Source organism: Oreochromis aureus, linkage group 7 (genome assembly GCF_013358895.1).
Source record: "Oreochromis aureus strain Israel breed Guangdong linkage group 7, ZZ_aureus, whole genome shotgun sequence".
Lineage (NCBI taxonomy): Eukaryota > Metazoa > Chordata > Actinopteri > Cichliformes > Cichlidae > Oreochromis > Oreochromis aureus.
The window spans coordinates 28,958,547-28,971,869 of record NC_052948.1 but is presented as its reverse complement, the minus strand read 5'-3'; the positions used below and the strand labels follow the sequence as shown (position 1 = coordinate 28,971,869).

General features: G+C 38.5%; 1 protein-coding gene and 1 long non-coding RNA gene across 2 annotated transcripts in view; one reads left to right on the top strand and one right to left on the bottom strand.

Annotated features, from left to right (window-relative positions):
* The window catches only part of LOC120441062 (scavenger receptor cysteine-rich type 1 protein M130-like), an 84,521-nt gene that overhangs the window by 15,620 nt on the left and 55,578 nt on the right, over nucleotides 1–13,323 (top strand). The window contains exon 2 of the mRNA XM_039614729.1: nucleotides 1,678–1,951. Within this exon, the coding sequence (XP_039470663.1) occupies nucleotides 1,867–1,951 (85 nt within the window). The 5' untranslated portion in view covers nucleotides 1,678–1,866. The remainder of the gene's footprint in view (nucleotides 1–1,677; nucleotides 1,952–13,323) is intronic.
* LOC120441169 lies at nucleotides 6,126–9,680 on the bottom strand. The gene is made up of 5 exons (XR_005613842.1): nucleotides 9,646–9,680; nucleotides 9,428–9,485; nucleotides 7,580–7,690; nucleotides 6,704–6,982; nucleotides 6,126–6,184 (listed from the first exon to the last, which is right to left on the bottom strand). It is a non-coding gene; the product is annotated as an uncharacterized LOC120441169 (long non-coding RNA).

The following is a 13,323-nucleotide window of genomic DNA, read 5'->3' as shown; positions in this document are numbered from 1 at the left end:
AGGGTCAGGCAAGTCCTGAGGAGTCAGCTGAACGGTAACACCTACGCCCTGCCCGTGATCAGGTACCCTACTCGGATAATAAGCTGGCCAAAGGAGGAGATAGAAGCCACTGACATCAAGACAAGGAGGCTCCTGACCATGCATGGAGGGTTTCACCCCAAGTCGAGCACCCTGAAGTTGTGCGCTAAGCGGAAGGAAGGAGGCCGGGGACTGGTGAGTGTCAGCACCACGGTCCAGGAGAGACAACAAACATCCACAAATACATCAGTAAGATGACCCCAATTGACCTCATGCTCAGTCAATACCTCAGGTAGCAGAAACCCAAGAATGACGAGGAAGAGAAGGAACCATCATGGAAGGACAGGTCCCTACATGGTATGTACCACTGGCAGATAGTGGAAGTGGCTGATATCCAGAAATCCTACAAAATCCTGGACAAAGCTGGACTGAAAGACAGCACAGAGGCACTAATCCTGGCAGTACAGGAACAAGCTCTGTGCACAAGATCCATAGAGGCTGGGGTCTATCACACAGGGTAAGACCCCAGGAGCAGGCTGTATAAAGATGCCCCTGAGACAATCCAGCACATAACTGCAGGGTGTAAGATACTAGCAGGCAGGGCATACATGGAATGCCATAACCAAGTGGCCGGCATAGTATACAAGAACATCTGTGACAAGTATAACCTGGAAGTCCCAAGGTCAAAATGGGAGATGCCCCCTAGGGTGATGGAGAATGATCGAGCTAAGATCCTGTGGGACTTCCAGATACAGACAGACAAAATGGTGGTGGCTAACCAACCGGACATAGTGGTGGTAGACAAACAGAACAAGATGGCTGTAGTGATAGATGTAGCGGTTCCGAATGACAGCAACATCAGAAAGAAGGAACACGAGAAGCTCGAGAAATACCAAGGGCTCCGAGAAGAGCTTGAGAAAATTCTACTAAAACGGTTTGAGTCCGAGGGAGTAGATTGGTTAAATATTCCTCCCTGAATTCTACTATGTTGTGAGTTTGTTTTAAGAAAAATTTACCGGAGCACTAGGTGCAGTGACTCCCAAACTAGGCGAGTGGCTCCAGCAGATCCCAGGAACAACTTTGGAGCGCTCTGTCCAGAAGAGCGCAGTCCTAGGAATAGCTTAGATAATGTGCAGGACCCTCAAGCTCCCAGGCCTCTGCTAGAGGACCCAAGCTTGAAGGATAGACCACCCGTAGGGGCGAGCGGGGAATTTTTTCTTTTCTTTTTTTTTTAATTTTTATTTTTTGAGCCATTCACCAAGACTGTAACCTTGTTATTTGTCAATGGTGTGTCAGATAAATCAGCGCAGGGGAGTGGGGGATTGTGGATACTTTGCTTCTAGGATTCCTTTTTCCATTCATCCATTCTCTTTTCTACTCATTGCTGCTCATATAATTCAATGCCATAAAGATATTAATTGATTATTTGTAAACAACATGACTGTTAACAGAGTTAGCATTTTGCATTAACATTGATCTTCAGATGTGAACTTACAAAGCAACATTTCTCTTTTTTGATGCATAGTAAGGTTTTGAACATGGAGAAGGAAACAGTGGGGCTGGCTCATTTAACAATAATCAACACATCATGGTATTCCCTCGTGACCATGTCATGGATCAACAGTAACACCTCTTTTTTTCCTGTGGTTTTCCTCACAGATTGATGATGTGTGTCAGAGTTCAGCAGCTCAACTTTACTGAAATGTTATGAAGCTCAAAGAGAAAGTAAAACGAGGCAGAGGCTGATCGTCTATCAGAGCTAACTGTCTGTGATGTTGCACTCAGTACAAGTGGAGACAACAAGCTGAGTAAAAGTGCAACAGGTAAACACTGAAGATAGCACAGGTGATGATCAGAACAAAGAGCAGACAGGGAGACTTCTACCTGGACATGGATCACCTGCTGATGCTGCTGCTGCTGCTGTGGAGCACAGGTAGGACTCTGACACACACATTAAAAGTAAAAAGGTTCAGATCCTTCAGATAATTTAAGTTTTTATTCTTTTCGCAGTTATGTATCCTGATATTCCTGCAATGTCAGATAAGTTCAAATTCAGTGATGATAATTCAGACGCACTTTGCTTTTACTCATGACAAATGTAGAAGGAGTGACGCAGGCTGTAATCCAGTTTTAAAGGAAACTCTAATCTCATCTCTCTCTAAAGCTCACACTGAACAACCAGCTGAACACACCTAAAGGCTGTTTCCACCAGCTGGAATGAACTTTAGTCCACTGCATAAAAACTTAAAGACTGCTCTGTAATGACTGCATCAGCTGCTTGTGAAAAGAACAAAATCATCAAGAACAAACATCTACTGTTATACTATTAGGAACGTGTTCCTTTTTTCTGAACTCTTTCATTTCACAGGCTTTTAGTTTTTCTGACCAATCAAAGTATTTTTTGACGATCTTGTCCTGGTTTGGTATCAAATATGTTCCTTCACAAAAATGAAGAGAATAAAAGTTGGTTTTGAAACAGGTTTTAGAAATGTCTAATTTTGGGGAGGTCCTGACAGTTTAGGAGCAGCAACAGCAAAGGCCTAATTTCCTTTGTGGATCCTGGGACAGTAAGGAGCATTTGGTCCACAGACCTCAGTGATCTTGAAAGAGTGTACAAATTCAGACGGTCAGAAAGGTACGACACACAAACTTCAGAGGAGGAGCAGTTTAGAAAGTTTTGTCCTTAAGCCCCAGAAGAGACTAGTTTAACCCTCCTGCATACTGTGATTGTGACATGAATGGAACATTTCTAGTCTAACTTTATTCATCACCATCTGCCTTACTCCCAGAAGTGACAGAAACCACTGGACCCAGTGGCCTGCTAACATCTGTCCATCTGTGTGGATGGTTATATAAAATCTCAGGATATGAAAATCAAAGAACAGAAACATCTTTGCCCTCGTCTGCTGAGAATGTCTGCATTGCGGTTCATATATTAGTTGTAGCAAATCATCATTAAAACGAACCATGAATTCTAAGTTGTCATTTCAAATTTTAATTAGATTTTGATAAATGGTTTAAGTTATCAGATGATATATAACTGAATGGATTTTAGTGTGGCTATTGACTTTTTTCAACATCTGTAGTCCCAGGGGTGGATCTAGAGAAATTTTCTTAGGGTGGCATGAGGGTGGCAAAGAAATCAAATGGGGTGGCAAAATCAAAGCCTTTTTTTTCCCCCAAACACATATGCAGGTGGTTACATATGGTTAAAACAATTCAAATGCAGTAAGTATACACGTTTTTCATATAAATATAGTCTATAACTTAATTATTGTCTGTAGCCCACATAATTACACACTTTAGTTACATAAAACATGTGAGTTTTGATTTCATGTACTGTATAGCCTGTATAATAAATAAATAAATATGTAGCCCAATAAGTATAAAACCCAGAAAGCTACACAACATGGGGCGGTTCATTTACAAACACAAGTCTAACTTAAGTTTCACTGTTTTTTGTTAGAAAACAATCACATTGTTACAGCTTAAATTACACAAAATGTCAGAAATCTGCACTGTCATGAACAAAAATTTAAACCTAATTTTTCATGATTTGTTGGATTAACCCACTGAGGTCTGAAATACAACCGGCCATTTTTGACTCCTTTTGAGTTTACGTTTGTATTTCACCCTCAAATTTTTTCATTTTATTTGTTTCCCCTTGCCTTGTTTGGTATCATTCTTTTCAGCTCAACTGAATTTAGTTGTTTTTTTTCACTGACATACTGCATTAGTATTACTGATCTGAAATCACAGAAAGAACTTAAAATCCTAGTAGTATTTTTTTACTGTAAAAAATAACACAGACATGTTGAGTAAATTTTTATAAATTGAAATGCAAATATAAAATGTACATTTTGTAAACATATACAACTATTTATCTAAAAATGCAGCCAATACACCTGCCGTTTTTGTTTTGTTTGTTTGTTTGTTTTTTTTTGTTTTTTCATTTTCTACAACCATTTAAAAATATTACTAAAACTAAAATGAGAGAACAATCAGGTGTCGCAATAAGATGCCCCACAAATGGTGTGTGCCAGTTAAAAAAAAAAAAAAAAAAGTTTGTCCACCAAAAGACAGAGGAGAACAGCACAGGGATAAACCTGCAGGCCTGACAGCAGGAGGTGTATCACTCTGCTGGTTTTCTACTTAGTGACAGTGTTTACGTTGCAAATGTGCCTTAGTGACATTCATTAGTGCCCTCACTGACACACAAGACAAAACAACGACTACACAACAGAACAACTACACAAGACAACACAACACACTAAGTATACACTCCACACTAAACGTCACAAATCTCCCACATCTAAAAACTCTCTCGCTCTCTCTCTCACTCGCTCGCTCTGTCTCGCTGCCGTTACGTATGGAAGAAATATAGTGTCATCAGAATCCAACTATTTTTAGACATTGAATTTATAACACTGAATTTTAATCCTCCAAATTTCCCTGCAAAAAATATTCACCTGCAAAAATTCGCCTGCAAAAAATTCACCTGCAAAAATTCACCTGCAAAAGTGATGACCTTAAATGACCCAAGCCAGAGCAATCAGCACTAGATCGAGTCGAGCGGCTCTCAGCCAATTAAATTACGCTGTTTGATCACATGACATCGTTAGCCAGCAGTGTGTCTCCTAGAAGATAGCTGTTTAGAGGTGAGGGATTAAGGCTGTATCCCAATTCAGGGGCTGTATCACAATTCAGGGTCTGCAGCCTTAAAGTACGCAGCCTCAACGATCCTCAAGGGCCGCATACTCAAAGACCCCTAAGGCCGGAAGTGCGAGGCTCGTGAAATGGGACGGTCTAGCCTCCGTCGCGCTGCCCAGGTTGCCTAGCAACCATAACACCAACCGCTGGAAACGTTTCCTACAGCTTTGTTTGACAGAAATGAAGGAGAACATATTTTGTTCGTGTGTTTGTTTCTACTCGAGCTTTGTGTGATTTAATAAGTATCTGAGGCTGGGACCACGGGACTGTAAAACATGATTGTTGGCCTTCATATCTGTACTTAACAGTCATTTAGGATTAGCTAGTAAATAACAATTAGCCAATGTTGTTCATGAGACTAAAGTCAGTGTAAATATGATATGGCCAATATTATAGTTATTATATTAATCATTATAAGTTATTACAGCAGTGAGTTTGAACTCTCAAATCAAATCACTTCTATTGTCACATCACATGTGCAGGTACACTGGTACAGCACATGTGAGTGAACTCTGTGTCTAACACTGAGCTTCAGTAAAGATTCAAGTTCCAGTTATTTAGAAGTCCTATCACCTTAAATCTTCACTCAAAGACAAATATGTTTGACAGTGTATATGTATTATATATAAGAGACAAATGTTGTTCGTTTGATATGTTGGCATTACTAAATTTGGCTCAATGCTCACATATATGTGTAAAAAGAAAATGTACGAGCTGTGATAACTGTTTCTAATAAACAAAGAGTAGACTGATATATTAAATATTCCTTTATTGGGTGAGAAAATCATACCATGTCATAACTGCTTTAAGTCATACAGAATACATATCAGAGCCTTAAACAGACTGACTTCTGCTAAATGGGTCAAACTGGGCAGAAAGTAAACAAACACATAACATCCTTATAGAATATGATGTAACACTATAGATCAACTTACCTCAGAATATATAAAGCATATAAACAATTACAGCAATATGATGCAACAAACACAGCAGTGCTACTAATCCAAAACACTCAAAGCTTCATAGAACTGAAACAAACATTTATTTTTAGCTCCATTCTGCTGCTGATACATACTTTAGGTTTCTGAATATTAAACTTGTTGCTGCCTTTCATAGTGTGTAACTTGAAGGCCCTGAGTACTTTCTCCCACACTGAAAACACTGGAATGATAACATTATTTGAACATTACCTAATAAGACTGATTCAGGACAGACAATTAGTTATTTTAAACTTTTCTAGCAGTCCTTCACAAACAGGGAACAGTCTGTCTATTCTCTCCATCTGTCAGCTGCTGCTGGCTCTTCCTCCTCCTCTTCCTCACACACTGCTGAGTTTGTCCTGGTGGATCATCAGGGGTGCAAAGCCTCACAGATGATGTGCAGCAGTGGGTCCCTCAGTCTGTCCTCACTCTGGACACTTGCAGTTGTCACACATGGAAATCAAATGTGCGATAAGCTGCAGGATTCAAACACAAGTGTAACATGTAAATACATGTTCATACTTTTATTCCACAATCAGAGAGAAAGAAACAGAGAGAGAGTGCAGGACAGACAGACAGGTGACAGTCTCAGGTGTATACACTGCTACAAAACAGCACAAGAGAAGGAGGATTTAGTGTTTGTGTTATTACGAGTGCTAAACAAGAAGAGTTCCAGATGGTCCAGTGGACACATGTGTGACTCCTGTGATTAAAGCATCTTTTTTTCAGCTTAACGAGTGAACCGTCAGCTCATTCAAACACACGTTAAAGTCCGTTTGGCTCGACACCACCGAACAGAGGCAGCAATATAACATAGCTAACATTAACAGTGCAGTGAATCCTGCTTGTGCCGTCATATTCAGGACTGCAAACCGAGCAGCATCACTGACTTTCAGCTTGTTGTGTTTGTGGATTTATGACTGACTTTAATTATCCATAAAATCATCACATTCTCTGTAAGAGAATCAATGAGTACTAAAAATGTGCACCTTTACCTGTGTGTTATCTGGAACAGGAACAGGGTGATATCTGTGACCCAACTCCCACAGCTGGTTGGGGGACTCATGTTGTTTTCTGTTCGCAGTGGATGGTTGTCCCATCCACTGCAAAATGTATTAAAATTATCCTCTAGTCGAGGAAGAAAGATGTAATGGCAGCAAAAGAGGTGTGCAGCATTTGAAATGTCAAGAAGGCCTTCTTCCTCAGGGTTGTGAAGAACATCGTAGTAAATGCATGTAACGGCCACCCAGAGGTCTCTCCACAGTCGCTCTATTCTGAAATAATATATAAAAAATATTTAAATTAGGTATGGCCTTTCTTTTGGTGTGTATGAGAAATTCCCTGCTTGTTTCTAACCCTACATGAAATGTGTGCATGACAACAGTAATAATACATTATCAGGGCATGTAGGAAGGACCCAGGCATATCACTTAAAAGGTGCCAAAAGGGTTGTGATGATCAGTGGCAACAAGACCATTAACACAGAATGAACATTCAGGGAAGGAAGTAACAGACTGGAAAAGGTGTGTGAATAACTAAAAATAGGGCAGAGTCCTGAAGGCTCTTTGGGGTTTGTAGGACCTGTCCAATATTTTCTTCCTTGAGGGGTAAATAATGGAAATTGAAAGAAACAACAACAACAACAAAAAACAAAACAAAACAAAACAAAACAAAAAACACCTGACACATATCAGACAATATATCCTGCTGGATAGGGCACTGTTCTCTAAAGACATATTACTATAAAACTTTTTTCATAAAACTATACCCTTTAAATGTTTATGTATTTTTAAATAATGGAAATAAAGCTGCAACACCTTCCATCTTATGTCAGAAACATTTGAGGTTGACAGTATTGTATGAGAACAAACCTTTGATTGTGCACACTCATTCCTGAAATGAAACTGCCTCTTCCTGTGCCACGAACAGTAAACATCAGCCGTGCAACCTCCACATTTTCCCATCCGTGGTTGCCACGAACCCTGAAAACAAAGAAAAGTACCCCAAAACATTCGAAGCTTTAAACAAACTTAGATCTGATGATAAAGAACAACTTATGCCTTAATCAGAGTGTTTTTAAAAAATGTAAAAGAATCCTTAAAGTCTTTGATTGCTACTGCTCTAGAAGGCATAAAACATGAATTGTCTCATGAATGCGCTTTCCAGCATGTGTCAGTATGAAGTTTAATTTAACACAGCTGTTAAAACATTTTTCAGGATTTACCGGGTTGATAACAATTATTTAGATTTATTGAATTTATAGGAAATTACACAAGTGCCATCTTGTATCATTATGATCTGTGTAAAGAGACAATTTTAAGAATATTTTTGCAAAAACACGTTAAAGTTGGAAGTAATTGGCCGATGTTCCAATCTTGAAGATCAGCTGTGCCCATTTGTTGCACATTGTGGGAATGGAAAAGTTGAGGCCCTTGCAGGCTACCCACAATTTTCCCCAAACTGAGCGACCCAGCTAATTCAACACCTTTACCAAGCAGTGCTGTTATGTAATTGGATACAAAGGGTGAGATAGTAATATTTTCCCTCCTTGGTTGTAGCTCCCTGACATTACAAGGGTAATCATTTTATGATGTCGGGTTCAGTGTTACACCAGGATTTCAAATACAATATCATCATCAATAAGAATTAGTATTATTATTTCAGAATTGTAGGTAACCACTTTTAAATGCCATAGACTACTTATTTGTTTAATTTGATGTATTCACTCTAGGAGAGCGCAGAGGGAATATCCCGTTTAACTTATGCTATCTGTTTAAGTTTAGATAGTATTTGTAAAGATATTGACCATATCCTTTTCTGAAAGTGTGGATATAATGGATGGGGTAAGGTACTGTCATGCCACAATTTTATAGTTGTTAAATTCTGGGTACAAGTATACATGCCCATCTTGTACATGTTTTTTTAATATTATTATTATTATCATCATCATCATCACCACCATCCTACCCAATTACATGTTTCTTTTAATCAGGTTATGCTGTTTTAATGACTTTACAGTATAATTTACATTGTGTTCCTTTAATTTTCCCTAATTTTATGTTATATTAATCCCATATTTCCGTTTTAATATTTCTAATGTTTGCATTGTTTTCTTCACTGCCTGGTCTGCCTCTGTCTCGCCTGTATGGCTGCATTTACACCTAAATTTCCCCAACAAATGATGTTTTAATTCACCACTATTCCAGTGAAACACGAGTCTCCCATCTTCCTGCTACCGGTCTCGAGTTTTTGTTCGCCAAAGCACACACCAACTTCATACTGACGGACATATCACTGCCCTATTCCCGCCTTGTCTGACCGTGTTTTGTGGCTTTGGTTCACTTCACCTCACTCTTCCCCATTCTTGTCATTAAATCAGGCCGTTCTGCAACCATGGCAGCCATTCACTCTATGGCTTTATTCATGGTGTATTTTACCCCTTCACCCAATGCCGTTCTCGTTTCCCACATTATATTTGCAGTGTTCGTCTATCTATCAATATCTGCGGATTATGGTTTTGTACCGAGTATCCTATTTTGTAGAGCACAGCATGTAAAGGTTAGCTCGGTTAGCAGGATGCTAGCATGTAGCGCTTAGTGAGACACGCATCAGACGAGTTGAGCAAAGACCCCGTCTGTGTACTTTATACGTGACCAACGGATTTAAATAAAATTAACGTTTCAAAAGACAAACTTGAAGATAAAACACAATATACTTACCGGAGAACCGCCAGGGTTTGCCGCTGCCATCTTGCCGCTCCTGAATTCAAAACTGCCTCTGCAGACAGGCAGGGAAGGCGCGGAAATTTTCTTTGAGTTAGTCAAACGTTTTCCTCAGTTCGAGTAGATGATCAAATAAAAGAAAAATGAATGGGATTTTAAGTAGGACTAGGCGTTCTGTAATGATCTCTATTTAGGAGAAAAACTTAATCACTCACCTCTAAACAGCTCTCTTTTCAGAAGACACTGCCGGCTAACATGTCATGTGATCAAACAGCATAATTTAATTGGCTGAGAGCCGCTCGACTCGATCTAGTGCTGATTGCTCTGGCTTGGGTCATTTAAGGTCATCACTTTTGCAGGTGAATTTTTGTGTGGATGCTGATTAAGCATCCACACTATTGAGTTCCTGTTTCTCTTTATTAGTGTGAATGCTTGTAAAAGCATTCACAGTATTGTTCTTCTAATCTTTATTAGTGTGAATGCTTGTAAAAGCATTCACAGTATTGTTCTTCTAATCTTTATTCTATTTTATTATAGATTCCGTACGTTTTTTGTACTCTATCTCCTTCAAAACCGTTCAACTAGAAAACCATTCAAACACCGTTAGATTCCTCTTCTTCTTTTGGACACGACTGCTTCTATTTTTCTCATTCATAACATTTATATTTTTAAAATTATTCAACTTTTTTCAACAAAAATTTCCCATGTATTTCAATGGGGAGACCCTTCAAATCCTCATTCAACTTACTCATTTTCAAACTGTATCTACTTCAACATACGTTGACATAGAGCTACCATTCAAACTTTAAAACGAAGACAAGACATTCAACTATTCAACTTGTATTTATCTTTTCAATATCTGTTATACTTTTCTTCAGTTCCAGTTTAAGTTTCATGATGTTTTTCAGCCGTTTCAGCGTTTATAATGGGTGTGTATGGGACGGAATGTTGGGGCTAGAGTGAGACAGCTGAACTGCTAGAGTGAGAGGAGCGAAAAAATTAATCTTAAAATATTTTTAAAACTGCTGCTGTGTCCGCAGCGTTTGCTCTACAGGTATGATTTTACCCTCAAAACGTAGCCATCGCTGTCCTCTTTCATCCAATGTGTTTACTATTGTGCTAGGTGTTATGGTTCTTTCATAAATGTCACCAAAGCACAGACTCCTCCCTCCAACTCCTCCATAGACTCCAATGTTAAAGTGGCTCAGAAAGTTCCTTTGAAAATCAGAAGAGCATGGTGTCTTTACACTGTCACCACGTCCATATAATAAACTCCACAGGCATGAAAACTGAGAATTAGGTAGACTGGACATTGCTGTCGCTCACGGTGAAAGAATTTTGTCAATAGGACCTGTACTTTTCATTTGGGAGCGATTTGTTTCGACCTGACTTTTCTGTTCATTTTAAGCAGCAAAAGTGAGGTGCATGTCTGTGTGCGTGTGTATGGAGCCCCTGGCTCAGTCACTATAGCAACCAGGCTCACACCTGCCTGCCTAACGAGCTCTCTCTCACTCTGCCAAGATTCATCTTGAATACTTCTCTTTCAACTGCTGCTGTGTCCACAGTATTTGCTCTACAGCCATCATTTTACCCTCAAAGTGAAGCCATCGTTCTTCTCTTTCCAACAGCGTGTCTTTCAAAGCTCAGAGATGTAAACCTTTAAAACTGTGTGGATCCAAGTGGAGGGATCATATTTTAGTCATTCAGTGATTCAAAGAATATGAACTTTTAATATTCATTCAGATGTTTTCTGACTCTGAATTTTCTGTTCTCATTTCTTAGGTTTTCCAAATTTTAATTTAAAAACTTTTCAGCTATTTTCCAACTTCTTCTGTGTGAACATCAACTTTCAAAAGTTCTGCACTTTTGTTTTCAGGTTACAAACTCTGTATTTTCAGGCTCATTCAACATTTTTATTTTTAACTTAAAATTCAGCAATTAATTCATTTCAGTGCATACATTCAGATTCAAGCATTCACACTGCAGTTTCTTCAGAAAATGCACTTTCTAGTTATTATTATATTTTATTCTTCCGTGCGTTTTTGTACTGTATCTCCTTCAAAACCGTTCAACTTAGAAAAACCATTCAAACACCATTAGATTCTCTTCTCTTTGGACATGACTGCTTCTATTTTTCTCATTTTTAACATTTATATTTTTAATTTTATTTAACTTTTTCAACAAAAATTCCCTATGTATTTCAATGGGGAGACCCTTCAAATCCTCATTCAACTTATTCATTTTTAAACTGTATCTACTTCACACATACGTTGACATAGAGCCACCATTCAAACTTTAAAACGAAGACAAAACATTCAACTATTCAATTTGTATTTATCTTTTCAATATCTATTATACTTTTCTTCAGTTCCAGTTTAAGTTTCATGATGTTTTTTCACCCATTTCAGAGTTTATAATGGGTGTGTATGGGACGGAATGTTGGAGCTAGAGTGAGACAGCTCAACTGCTAGAGTGAGAGGAGCAAAAAAATTAATCTTAAAATATTTTTAAAACTGCTGCTGTGTCCACGGTGTTTGGTCTACAGGTATGATTTTACCCTCAAAACGTAGCCATCGCTGTCCTCTTTCATCCAATGTGTTTACTATTGTACTAGGTGTTATGGTTCTTTCATAAATGTCACCAAAGCACAGCCTCCTCCCTCCAACTCCTCCATAGACTCTAATGTTAAAATGGCTCAGAAGGTTCGTTTGAAAATCAGAAGAGCATGGTGTTTTACACTGTCACCACGTCCATATAATAAACTCCTCAGGCATGAAAACTGAGAATTAGGTAGACTGGACATTGCTGCCGCTCACGGTGAAAGAATTTCGTCAATAGGACCTGTACTTTTCATTTGGGAAGGATTTGTTTGGGCCTGACTTTTCTGTTCATTTTAAGCAGCAAAAGTGAGGTGCATGTCTGTGCGTGTGTATGGAGCCATTGGGTGCAGTCACTATAGCAACCAGGCTCACACCTGCCTGCCTAATGAGCTCTCTCTCTCACTGTGCCAAGATTCATCTTAAACACTTCTCTTTCAACTGCTGCTGTGTCCACAGTGTTTGCTCTACAGACATCATTTTACCTCAAAACGTCGCCATCGTTCTTTCTTTCCAACACTGTGTCTTTCAAAGCTCAGAGATGTAAAGTTTTTAAACTGTGTGGATCCAAGTGGAGGGATCACATTTTAGTCATTCAGTGATTCAAAGAATATGAACTTTTAATATTCATTCAGATGTTTTCTGACTCTAAATTTTCTGTTCTCATTACTTAGGTTTTTCTAATTTACATTTAAAACATTTTTAGCTATTTTCCAACTTCTTCTCTGTGCTTGTCAGCTTTTAGCAGTTCAGCACTTTTGTTTTCAGGTGAAAATTTCTGTATTTTTCATCTCATTCAACATTTTTAACTTAAAATTCAGCAATTAATTCTTTTCAGTGCATATATTCAGATTCAAGCATTCACACTGCAGTTTCTTCAGAAAATGCACTTTCTAGTTGTGGGGATGCTGGAGGCATCCACACTATTGAGTTCCTGTTTCTCTTTATTCTTTATACTTTATTCTTGTTGCTTCCGTACACTTTTTGGCCTTTAACTACTTCAACAATTCTTGTGCTATTTTCACCGTTCAAATTTTAAACTATTCTGCTATTTCTGCTCTTTCCGGCAATATCTTTTGGTATTTTATACTATTATACTTTTTAAAATATTAAGCTTTTTCCTTTAATTTGTCCCATTGAAATGAATGGGAAACTTCTGCCATTCTGCTAAAACTTGCTTGTTTTTGAAACTTAACTACTTTTTCCTACTTTCACGTAGAACAACCATTCAAACTTTAAAATGTTCTCAAATTATTGGGCTATTCAGGAATAAATCAGCTTTTTCAAATCTTTTAC